Source organism: Mustela lutreola, chromosome 3 (genome assembly GCF_030435805.1).
Source record: "Mustela lutreola isolate mMusLut2 chromosome 3, mMusLut2.pri, whole genome shotgun sequence".
Taxonomy (NCBI): domain Eukaryota; kingdom Metazoa; phylum Chordata; class Mammalia; order Carnivora; family Mustelidae; genus Mustela; species Mustela lutreola.
The window spans coordinates 207,254,735-207,267,818 of NC_081292.1; the positions used below are offsets into that span (position 1 = coordinate 207,254,735).

General features: G+C 42.2%; 1 protein-coding gene across 3 annotated transcripts in view; it reads right to left on the minus strand.

The window, feature by feature from the left end:
• The window catches only part of MYO1B (myosin IB), a 176,285-nt gene that overhangs the window by 84,650 nt on the left and 78,551 nt on the right, over positions 1-13,084 (minus strand). For all 3 annotated transcript variants that reach the window (XM_059168555.1, XM_059168554.1, XM_059168553.1), the window contains exon 4: positions 6,486-6,580. In XM_059168555.1, coding sequence (XP_059024538.1) covers positions 6,486-6,580 — 95 coding nt within the window. The remainder of the gene's footprint in view (positions 1-6,485; positions 6,581-13,084) is intronic.

Here is a 13,084-nt window from a genome sequence, read left to right on the forward strand (position 1 = left end):
AAAAAATTAATAGCCATAGGAATAATTTCATCTAGTCCTCCCTCCTGCTTAAATAAAAAGGAAGGTGTGAAGTGACTAGGCTGGTAGGTACAGTCGAAAGGACCGGAGTAAGGAGTACGGGCATGGGACACACAGATACAAATGCCTCCTGTCAAGGGACATAGTTTTTAACTTGCCTTGCTACCATTTCCACTGGTCAGCTTGGAAAGAAACAAGAAACTGTACTACTTCTAAGAATTCAATTATTTCACCAGAAAGAACTGGTTAGTGACAGAAGAGAGGAAAAAACTTGCTCACAAGACACCAGTGTCCCCTTAAATTACCTACTATAAAGAGGGAGTTGTGAATAGTGAAAGATCTCCCAAATTTCTGAGCAAACAGAGGTCTAGAGCCCACACCCAGAGATTCAATGAATGCTCTAAAGAGGGATGGGAAACTAAACTATGAAATACTGTCTACAAATAAATAGCAGAAGCTTTCATTTAAAGTAGCCCAAGCTGGGCGCCTGGGTGGCTCAGTGGGTTAAGCTGCTGCTTTCGGCTCAGGTCATGATCTCAGGGTCCTGGGATCGAGTCCCGCATCGGGCTCTCTGCTCAGCAGGGAGCCTGCTTCCCTCTCTCTCTCTCTCTGCTTGCCTCTCTCTCCATCTACTTGTGATCTCTCTCTGTCAAATAAATAAATAAAATCTTAAAAAAAAAAACAAGTGAAAAAAAGTAATTAAAAAATAAATAAATAAATAAATAAAGTAGCCCAAGCTGCGATTACTGGACTGGAGAAAAGCAGGAGAGCGGGCTCCAGAAGCAGGTGGGGACCAGATCACACAGCACCTACGCCGCAAGCACAAGGGACTTGAAATTTATTTTAGCGCAAGAGAAACCAGTAAAATGTTTATATAAAAAATATCCTGAGACAAATGAAATCAGAAAAACAATATATCAAAACTTAGGAGATGCAACTTTTAGGAGGAAAGTTTACAGTCACAAATGTATATATTAAGAATAAAGAAATATCTCAAACAAACCTAATATTACACCTCAAGGAACCAGAAAAAGGAGAACAAACTAAGCTCAAAGTTAGCAGAAGGAAGAAAATAGTACCAATTAAGGCAGAAATAAATGAAACATAGAACTGGAAAATAACAAAAGATTAATAAAACTAAGAGATGGTTCCCTGGAAAGATAAACCAAATTGACAAACCTTTAAACTAAGCAAGAAAAAAGAGATGTCTCAAAAAAATAAAATTATAAATGAAAGAGGGGACATTCAACAAATACCATATAAATACAAAGAACCTTAAGAGGTTACTATGAACAATTACATGCCAACAGATTGGACAACCTAGAAGAAATGGTTAAGTTCCTAGAAACATACAAACTACCAAGACTGAATGGTGGTAAACAGAATAGTAACAAGGAAGATTCAATCAATAATCAAAAACCTCCCCAAAAAGAAAAACCCCAAACTAGATGGATTCACCATTGAATTCTACCAAACATTTAGGGGAGAATTAACACCAATCCCTCTCACTCTTCCAAAACATTGAAGAAGAGGTAACATTTCCGAACTCCTTTTATAAAGCCAAACTTACCCTGATACCAAAGCCAGATAAAGATACTACAAGGAAACTACAGATCAATATCTGTGATGAACGAAGAAGTTAAAATTTTCAATAAAATACTACCAAACTGAAATCAAAGGCTTATTCAAAGGATCATACCCTGGGGTGCCTGGGTGGGTCAGTCAGTTGAGCGTCCCACTCTTGATTTTGGCTTAGGTCATGATCTCAGGGTCCTGGGATCAAGTCCTGCATGCACAATGGGAAGTCCGCTTCAGGATTCCGTCCCTCTCTTTCTGCCCCTCCCATCCCCCTGCTCACAGAAATGTTCTCTCTCTCAAAATAAATAAATCTTAAAAAAACAACAACAGGGATCATACTCCGTGATCAAGTGGTATCATCCCTAAGATGCAAGGATGGTTTAACATACGCAAATCAATAAATGTGACACATCACATTAAGAGAATAAAAGATAAAAATCATATGAACATCTCAACAGATACAAAAAGGCATCTGATGAAATTCAATATCCTTTCGCGATAAAAACTCTCAACCAGCTGGGTAGAGAAGGAATGCACCTCCACATCGAAAAGGACATAAAGGACTGGCCCACAGCGAACATCATACTCGGTGAAAGGCTGAGAGCTTTTCCTCTAAGATAAGAACAAAGCTGCCCACTCTCACCCTCCTATTTGGCATAGCAGTGCAAGTCCTAGCCAGAGAAACTATACAAGGAAAAGAAATAAAAGACACCACAATCAGAAGTAAAATTGTCTGTGTTCACAGACTGGAAGAATTAATACCATTAAAATGTCTGCACTACCCAAAGTAATCTACAGATTCAATGTAATACCTAGCAAAATTCCTAAGGCATTTTTCACAGAAAAAGACAAAAAAATCCTAAAATTCATACAGAACTACAAAGAGAATGCAAATAGCCAAAGCAATCTTCAGAAAGAAGAATGAACCTGGGAGTACTACACTTCCTGATTTCAAAACACTAAAAGCTATAGTAATCAAAATACTATGGTACTTGGATAAAAACAGACACATAGACCAAAAAAACACAATAGAGGAGAACTGCTAACGCAGTCGACTAACATTTAACAAGGGAGGCAAGAATATTCAGTGGGGAAAAGACAGTCTTTTCAATAAATGGTGTTGGCAAAATGGGGTACTCACATGCAAAAGAAAAAAAACTGAACCCTACCTTAGACCACTCAAAAAGTAACTCAGAGCGGATTATAGACTTAACTGTAAACACCTAAAGCTATAAAAATCCTAAAAGAAAACATAAGGCTCTTGATATTGGTCTTAGCAATGATCTCTTGGCTATGACTCGCAAAATACAAACAGCAAAAGCAAAAATAAATAAGTGGGATTGCCTCAAACTAAAAAGCTTCTGTAGAGCAGAAGAAACAATCAATAAATGAAAAGGCAACAACCTTCAAAATGCAGGAATACTTGACAAGTCATGTATGCGATAAACTGTTAATATCTAAAATATATAAGTAACTCATACAACTCAACAGCAATAAGGAATGATAGTAATCAGATGTAAAAATAGGCAAAGGACTTGAATAGACGTTTTTCCAAATAAAACATTGAAACGGCGAACAGGAACCTGAGGATGTGGTCCACGTCACCAATCATCAGGGAAACGCAATGCAAAGTAAGTGAGCCGTCACCCCGCACTGGCGAGGATGGTCATTACCAAGGAAAAGAGATAACAAGTGCTGGAAAAAATGTGGTGAAAAGGAAAGCCCCGTGTCCGGTGGGAATGTCAGTTAGTACAACCACCATGCAGAATAGTGCAGAGGCTCCTCAAAAACTCAGAAACTTCCAATGATGGGATTAGTGTCCTTATCTTGCTCTGACTCATTTTCTCTCCATGTGTGTCTCTGTCTCTCCCACCTGAGGACACAGATAGGAGGTTTTCACCCAGCACCAAGTCAGCAGACACCTTGATCTTGGACTTCCCAGCCTCCAGGACTATGAGAAATAAATATCCATTGTTTAAGCCCCCAGTCTATGGTATTTTGTTAAATCGGGTTGAACTGATGAAAACAAGTGGGGACTCTAGAGCTTAGATATATTACCTATGTTCAAAATCCCAGCTCTGCCACTTGCTCACTGGGAAGTTCGGACAAGTTGGGTTAACCTTTCTGGGACTCAATTTTCCCATGATTAAAACGGGGGTAAGAAGAGTACTTATGCATGTAATTTGCTAAAGCACAATGCCCAGCGCAATGTGTACTTATGTCGGGAGCTACTGTTTTTTTGTTTGTTTGTTTTTTAAGATTATTTATTTATTTATTTGACAGACAGAGATCACAAGCAGGCAGAGAGGCAGGCAAAGAGAAAAGAGGAAGCAGGCTCCCCACAGAGCAAAGAGCCCAATGTGGGGCTCGATCCAGGACTCCGGGATCATGACCTGAGCCGAAGGCAGAGGCTTTAACCCACTGAGCCACCCAGGCGCCCCGGGAGCTACTGTTTTTACCCAACGGCATGGCAATGGTTCTGTGGGAGGGAAGAGAATCAGAATTTGTCAGTTTCGCAAGAGGCTCTAACAGTGGTGTAAAATTTATAAAAATAAGTTAAAGATTCTAAATTTAAGCTTACAATAACTTGGTCGGACAATACTAGATTGAGCGTATCTGACCCAACAGAAGTAGACATACAAAAGACCTACAATCCTTGCTTGGTGAAAAGACCGGAATGATTCCACAGACGTGTTACATTAACTGAACCCTGGTATCCATATGAAGAGGGGGAATCGTTCCAACACAACCAAGACCAAACCTGGAGTATATACTGCATCTTTCTCTCTTCTTGGGATGTAATTTTGTGAGGCACATAGACAAAATGGGATCATTCCAGAATAAGAGGACCATGACAGTGAGGGTTTGGGAATGAGATCCTATCCTCGTACACACTGTGAAACGCTGTATTTCTCCTTCACGACACTGAACACTCTGTATATAAACTACATGTGTACATGCAGACATACAATACAGTGTCTGTGTAGTACACATTCCATGCACATACATATAAAACACAGAGCTACTATCCATCTTCTCCATGAGTCTACAAATTCTGTAAGGACAAGGGTGGTATCTGGCTCACCAGTATATCACCAGTACTTAGTACAGTACCTTTCACCTTATTAGTATTCCTATAGGTACTCAAAAATTATCTCCTGAGGGCTCACAGGTGGCTCAGTCCATACAGTGGCTGACTTGGTCTAGGAGCAGGGAGCTGGGCCCCTTGTCAGAGAGTCTGCTTGAGGATCTCTCCTTCTGCCCCTCCCTAGACCTCTACAATAAATAAATACATCTTAGAAAAAATTATTTCCCGGATGAACGGATAAACGACTACGCATGACACAGGAAATTTTTGAAGACAAGGGAGGTTTAGCCCTAGGAAGGTACACAATGGTGGCTTCAAATAACTGAGTGACTGCCCCGCAGAAAACAAAGTACACTAACTGGATAGGGCTCCAGACCGCAGAGGTTAAGATCACTAGGTAGAGGCAGAATTCAACTCTAGGTAAGAAAGAACTTGTGTTGGTGAACCTGTATGGCGAATGTAGCAGTCGGCTTTCCAAATCTGTGAGCTCACCATCAGTACGAAAGAAGGCAGTGTGGCTGCTCCATGATATGATATGGAACATATCATATGTTATGATATGAGAGTATACTTCATATACTTTCAATGATATGAGAGTATGCTTCCTGTTACTCTCCATTCTTTTTTTTTCTTTTTTTTAAGGATTTTGCTTATTCATTTGAGAGAGAGCAAGTGAGCACAAACGGGGTGGGGCAGAGGGAGAGGGAAAAGCAGGCTCCCCGCTGGGCTGGGACCCCCGACACTGGGCTCCATTCCACGACCCCGGGATCACGACCTGAGTCAAAGGCAGACGCTCAACAGACGGAGCCACCCAGGCACCCCCGCACTTTCCATTCTTACACGCCAATCAATAAGACTTTAAAGGCACAAATTTTAAGAGGGGCTTATGAACAAAATATTCATTTCAGTCAGTTGACTGAAATATCCCTGGGCAATTTTCTTCTCTTAATAATCAGAGGCCTGAGGTATGCTAATCTGATCACTTAATAGCCCAGCAAAGTAGGAAAGTTTAAATTCCTTTTTGGCAAACGAGTAGAATCATTAGAGTCTGGTGTCTACAACAAGAGCATTTTATAGATAAAATAGCTGTGGAAATACCATCTCCCGCCTCTCCTCCTCCCTCGGGGACTTACCGTTCCATCAAAGAAACTCAGTTAAGAAATTAACCTGCCCAAGCGTGGACTCAGAGAGCACAGTTCTTCTCAATTTTTTCCCAGTTAGCTGGGCATCATGTGCAAAATCATATTTTTACTCAAAAGCATCATCAATCATACGAATTACCTTTATTAAAAGCACAAGGAAAAAAAAGAAAACCTCTCCATTCAAGGGTCTGTTTTATGGGGAGGTTGCTAGCCCACCTAAAAATATATAGAAAAATCTCAATTCCTTAGGCTTCAAAGACTAGAGGGAAACTAAACATTTTTTCCTCCTCAATCTTTAGCTGAGGTAAGATGTGCCTGTGGCCTCTCAAAGCCCAAACAATTTGTCATTCATCAAGGAAATGGTAAGACCTCACAGGTCCGGGGCCTTGGAGGAAAAGTAAAAGACCTTGAAGTAGATCCGGAATCCAGAAACAGACTCCCATATTGGCTGAAATCCCGTTTCCTCATGTGAGAGATGTTAAGTCCTTCCCAGAGAACATTCTGTGATCGGAATCAGCAGCCTCCTGCGAAGGAGCCCTCACAGCGGCCTGTGCAGCTGCGTGGTAGTGAGGCCCCACCCGCCCTCTCTCCGTCAGCATCAGCATCAGCGCAGAGTGTACCTTCCACAGAGAAGGAAGGTTGTCCCAGGCTGGCCTTACCTGTTTTTCCTGCTCCGCTCTCCCCGGTAATGAGAATACACTGGTCCTTATCTTGATCTCTTAGGGATCTGTATGCTTCATCGGACAGGGCAAAGCTGCAGGGGATAATGGGAGAAAAGTCCTTAAAATTCAGCTCATTTTCATGTGTTTATCAGATGTAGCCACAGGCTCTTTAAAGGATTGGGAAATACTTTAGATAGGAAGCTGAGACATCAGACTTTATTTCCTTCCAAGTCTTAAAGGAAATAAATAAACCCAACCATCCTTGTGGCCCATGTAACTTTTTCCTTCGCATTCTCTAGGAAACAAAATAGTACCAATTTACGGGACTCTGAAGATTTGCTTTATTAAACCCAATGTGACCCTTAAGGTTCATCGTATTAGAATCTGGGAAAGTCAGAGAACCAAGGAGAAAATGTCACAGCCCATGTCCAAAACTGGGATGCAGAGGTTTTTAGAACAATACACTAGTTTCAAAACAATGAGAAAAAAATTTTTCAAACGCTATCTGAAAATCGCTATCTGAAAAACGCTATCAAATACCAAATAGCTGGTGTTAGCATCATTCAGCTAAAGACAGAACTGCTGTCTTCCCAGACAGCAAGTGAAGCTGTACCACCACCCGAGGCCCGCAGTATCACGTGTCTGCCATGGGCCTTCTCCAGTCCCTCAAGGTCCTCACTGGGCCCTGTGATGACAAAGGACCCCCCATCAAGACCAAGTCGGTTGGCAGGTTGATCTTCCCTGCCTTGAAGCTTACAAACAAGGTAAAATGTGCCCTGAGCTAACTGAAAAATAATTCTGACAATATGGTCCTGTGTTTAAAATAGGTAATTCCTTTGTCAACAAGGACTTACCGAGAGTCTATGTCGTAGAAGGAACATGCTGGGAATGGAAAGGTAAGTCAGGCTCGGCCCTGGCTCAAGAATTCTCAGTCAAAAGCAGGGGAGGAAGACAGGAATAGAAAACAGCAACTCAACAGGTTAAAAGCAAGAGAGAGATCCGTGCAAACACTGCAGAACAAGACAGAGGCCTCGGGGGACGGGGAATGGAAGGGCACAATCTTCAGGGGCAGAAAAACAAGTCCTAAAGAATATAGTAGCAAGATTAAGGGCTTCTAGGCAACAAAGGAAAAGACAAAATAACCCAGAGTGCAGGGTGGAGGGGTAGCCACGAGCCACTGCTCACCGTAAGAAGGGACAGATGAGCGATAAGCCAGAGAAGGAGATGGGCAGACTCGGAATCAGAACAGAGCCGGTAAGGGAGCCACACTCCAGGACGGTAAGCAGGGAGTGGTAGGATCAGGTACGAATTAGACAAAAATAGCAACATCTACCAGCACTGTCTCCAAGCCTTTCCTATTTAATCACTTTAAACCTCAACAACAAAACTACCAAGAATAAATTATTATTAATCCCATTTTCAGACGATGAAACTGTGGCAGGGAAGATGTGATGTGCCAAGGTCACACAGCCAATGGGACACGGCAGAGCCGGCCTGGAGCCCTGTTACTGGCCACCAGGATACGCGGCCACTGCATGTGGTACAGGGCCAGGGAGTACACAGGAGACCAGGCTGGAGACCAGGAGGCCAGGGCAGGGCGGGGCTCTAGGAAGAGGTCAAACTTGGCTAACCAGACCACAGACGGCCTTTCATTCAATGACTTTGGCTCTTCTTGAGGAAGTGTGTCGCGCCATTCATGCTGACAATTTACAGAGCTGATGTGCCAGGAGGAGATGCTCACATACTCACAATCAGATCTGACCCTTCCAACAAAGGTTAGCCTCCTCAAAGAAAAATGACCCAACTCAGACTGAGACATGACATGACATGTCTGTGAGCCCTTTCCCAGGGAAGGCGTAACTCGCACCCAGAACAACCGCGTACCACATTCTTCGCCTCCTGTCACATCCTCTTCGGACTGTAATCTTGTCTTCTGGCTGGACTACTGTGGGGCCCTCAAAGAGCCACCATGAGCCTTACTCTAGAACCGTGATTTTAACAAGCCCAGTGCCTAGTCCGTAGTAAGTGAACCCTACATCCAGCTGCTCAACCAATGCATGAAGAAGACAGAATGGAAATATCTAGCACAAGGGGCTTTTTTCTGTGACCAGCGCACAGTGATCTCCTTCTGCCCACCAAGGTCTTACTCGCCCCTCAAATCCTTCTCAGTCGTTCCCTGTGAACCAGCACCTTGCGCACCCACCCCCCAGACCGCTCAGCATCCTTCTCTCCTGTTCTCTGATGCCCCCGGGTGTGCACGGCTACATATCAGGGCAAGTGTGGGACACACCCTGGGCTGGATTCTCTACCCGGAGACCCACAGCTCACCACCGACCTGACCTTGAGCCTGCCGCTCACCCCTGGCCGAACGGCAGTTTCTTCCCATATCGACTGGGAGTGGAACCACATCCTTGAGCTGGCCAGCTGTAGAAGAGCTCTGTACGTGTTGTAAAGCCCGAAATAAATGTGTGAAATCTTTCTGTGTTACAATCAGTTACGCCCACATCTTCTTATCCCTTCCCCGAAGGCAAGCTCCTCTAGGGCAGAGTCTTTCTGTCTAGTTAATCTCTGTGCCGTCCTGCATAGTTATAAACACAAGACCCTATAATACCAAAATACGAAAGAATGAAGAGTGAATTCTCTCCAAGCTTTGACAAAGTCACTACTGGCGTGAGGCCCATAGAACAGTAATTAGGAGATTTGTTTCTTCGTTTCTTTTCATGGATTTCCCGCGGGAAAGAAAAGCGACGTTTCGATTTCTCACCTGCCTCACTAACACATCACAGCAAATACAAATGAATCTTTCCCAATCCATACGCTGACTGCTCGGGTGAACATACACCTTCCCTGTGCTCCTGAGACCACCCGTTACTTATGTGCCACACCATTCACAGACCCCGAGTGATGAGGAAGTACTCCTCGCATGAGGAACGACAGAAGACTGTGTGTGTGCATGTGTATATGTATACTGCACACACGCGCACACACAAGGCTTTAGAAGATCACCAAGAGACCCCACCACGGGTTTACTTCACATCAAAACACTGACGTTAAACACTTGGTTTTACTTAACTGCCGTCTCCCCAAACTGGGCTTGATTCATCTAGTGCGGTATATTTTCATGCAAGATAAAAGCTAAAAGGGAAAGCTATTCTTTCTCTGGACAGCTACGGAGTTCAAAGTGCCCTGAAATATACCAGCTGAGGCACGTGAGCACGGGAAAAACTGGGTCGGACATACTGACACACCCGACCCCAGCACAGCACCCCCGTGATCATCCGCTGACCTCGTATAAACTCAGATCGGGACTTGCACTTACTCAAAACAGTGACGGAGGGGCAGCCACGAAGGACGCGCGCCCCGCTCCCGGTCTTGTGCTTCTCTCTGGCAACACCGGCACGCACCCGGCACCGAGGCCAACACTTACAACTACAGACTGAAGCCACATGCCGGTCCTCCAAACCACTCTGTAATTAAGGAACCTAAATAAATCTTTAGAGAAGTTTTTACTTAAAAACCCTTGCGATCCATATGCTTTGCATTATTTTGTGAGTATGTCAGCACTTGACTCACCGCATGCAGAAATGAACGGTTTATTCTAGCGGCGGGGCAAGCACGGGTTCTAGGCCCCGCCACATCAAGGGCGCGGTTTTCTCCACCTCTCTGTCCTCTAGTTGAGCTCTAAGAATAGAGACGGCCTGACATGTGAAAGCCAGTCTTGATCCCCCTTCATTTCCAGATCAGCTGCACGGCTGTTCTGCTCGTGGAGTGAACTTTCCTCAGCACCAGGGATGCTCGCTGCATCCCCAAATGGCTGTTATCTAACACTTTTCAATTTTAGGAGTTTGGTTTGGGGCTCGTGTTATTTCCCATCAGTGTAGAATGTAGGGCTGCATGTTCACAATTATCTAACCAGTATTCCCGTTCCTCCCCCACCATCTTTCTGTTCAGAACGTTCATCACCCCAGCAGCTCTGCTTTCACGGTCATCAAAGGTGACGGCAGGGCTTCTTTGCCCCAAACTCTGTGCTCTCCACGTCCTGCAATCTCCTTTCTAAGTTTATTTCATCTACGACGCAAAGTAGGAAAGACGACAGCAAATACGTCGCCACTACCTACAGTGTATGTGTTTCCCAGTAGACCTCAAGTTTTCACTCACTCTGGATCTCCCAAAATGAGTTGCTTGAAATGTTCCCCACGAGCAGGCTAACCCACTTTATTAGTCTGTTATCTCCACGAGCCAAAGTTTAACAGAACAAAATCTGTCGCAGGAAACTTCCCTGAATTTAGGTAACTGTTTCTAACAATTTATTTCATGACATTTTTCTTCAAAAGCTCTCAAAATGGTATTGCCTTTAATTCAATCCTGAAATCTAGAATATTTTCTAATCACACTAGGGAAATTCTGCTTCTGACTTTAATCCTCTGAGGATAGTCAGCCTCAAAATTCTCATCTGCAAGTCAGATCTACAAACCTCCGCTATTTTTTTTTTCTTTCTAGGTCTGGCTCAGCCCTAAAAACTAGGTTTTTCCAAAATCAGGTAACACACACAACAAAGTGCTTTTCAAAAATTCCTAATCTCCAAGTGTTCCACCAATTTCTAAGTTCATTTGAACCTAATCAAGGGCTGAGAGAGTCCACAAGAAGGACAGAGAAGAGAAGGAAAAAAAGGGATAATTATGTATGGTGTGTTTGGCGTGGAAACCAAGAGGGTTGTTTATTTGTCTGCTTATTTTTAAGGAGAGGCACAATGTTGGTCTTCCTTGTAAAACATTATTGCAGGTATCTGTACATCAATCACAGCCTCATATTCCTAAGTCAGAAAATGTTCACCCACTTGAAAAATATTACCTTGTTAAATTAGTATTATGCTCTACCACCAGACATTCACTGTACCACATCTGAAGGGAAAACTTCAGGGAAAGTAAGTCAGAGAAAGTCAGAAACTATACCTTTTTATCCTGGAAAGCTTTATTGCATTCTTCTCCTATGCTGGCATAAACATGGTAAATTAACACATTTTTCACAATATTGTTATCCCCTCACAGCCACATTATTGGTAAGCATTTCTTACAATCCAAGCCTCAGAGCAACAGAAGATGGAGAACAAAAATAAGTTTCTCCTCAAAATAAACATCAATGAGCAAGATGGTCACTAGAACACAATAAGGGAAGACTATGAAAATAAGCATAAAGAACAGGATTGAGGGGAGAGGGATGGTAAATGGACCTACATTTCTTCAAGATTCCCTTATTTTATAATTAAGTGGGACAAAATTAACTCAATAAAGGTCCTGAAAATTATAATACCTGGAATAAGACAAGAGCTACAAAGTAATTAAAATAGAATAAAAAAAAAATCCAGGAAAGAAGAATAAACACAGAGGGAACAAACATACTGATAACTACATTAAATATGAATGGACAAAATACTCCAATTAAAAGGCAGAGGATGTTAGAATGGATATAAGAGCAAAATCCGGGGCGCCTGGGTGGCTCAGTGGGTTAAAGCGTCTGCCTTCGGCTCAGGTCATGGTCCCAGGGTCCTGGGATCAAGCCCCACATCAGGCTCTCTGCTCAGCAGGGAGCCTGCTTCCTCCTCTCTCTGTCTCTGCCTGCCTCTCTACCTAATTCTCTGTCAAATAAGTAAATAAAATCTTTAAAAAAAAAAAAAAAAAAAGCAAAATCCAACTATAGGCTGCCCATAGGAGTCACATGTAAAATATGAAAATATAGATAGGATGAATGAAAATAACATGAAAAAAGATATACTAGGCCAAAATGACTGGTTAAAAAAATGACATCATACTTTTAAAAAATACATTTAAATCTGAAGAAGTTTCTAGTTGCCATATAAGAGGGATGCTATGTGGTGACACAGCATATGGCATGGAGCAGATGAGACTTAATTATCTTAAAAAATGAGCTACAATCATTTTTGAATATTATATCAACGTTTAATTTTCTAAATTCATAGACATTTGTATATCCTAAACAAAAGTAGCCACACTGCTTTCTTTTCACTACATAATTGAAAAGGGCTTGTTTCTATTAGCTACAAAGCAGAAATAATCTCATCAGGGATGAATCATTTTAAGATGACATCTGTTCTGAAATGACAAAAGTAAAGCATCAAATAAAGCTCAAAAGTCAGGCTTTAAAATAGGGTATGACAAATACGCACAAAAAGTTTCTTCTTCCTTTAGAATTACATTAGTTTTTGAAAAACAGACTCTCACACAGTATTTTTGTGAAATTCCATAGACTGCCTGCATCAACTTCAATGTATACCCGGCCTTCAATATTTCTTAATGTGTCACTCAAAAATATTTTTTAATCTTTAACAATCAAATGTAACCATCAGGGTGACAAAACTCACAGTATTTAATGTTTTGTATATATAAAATCATTTGCTTGTGTTATAATGTTTTAAGGAACAGTAGAAATCTCTGTGGACAAGAAACTCTTCCTAGAACTTACAAAGCTCTTTATTTCAAATGTTCACATGCTAATTATGAAATATAATCCAAAACAAACAGCAAAGAGCACTGAAGAGGTCATCTTTCAAGATGTTAGAAATCTTATTTATAATCCTC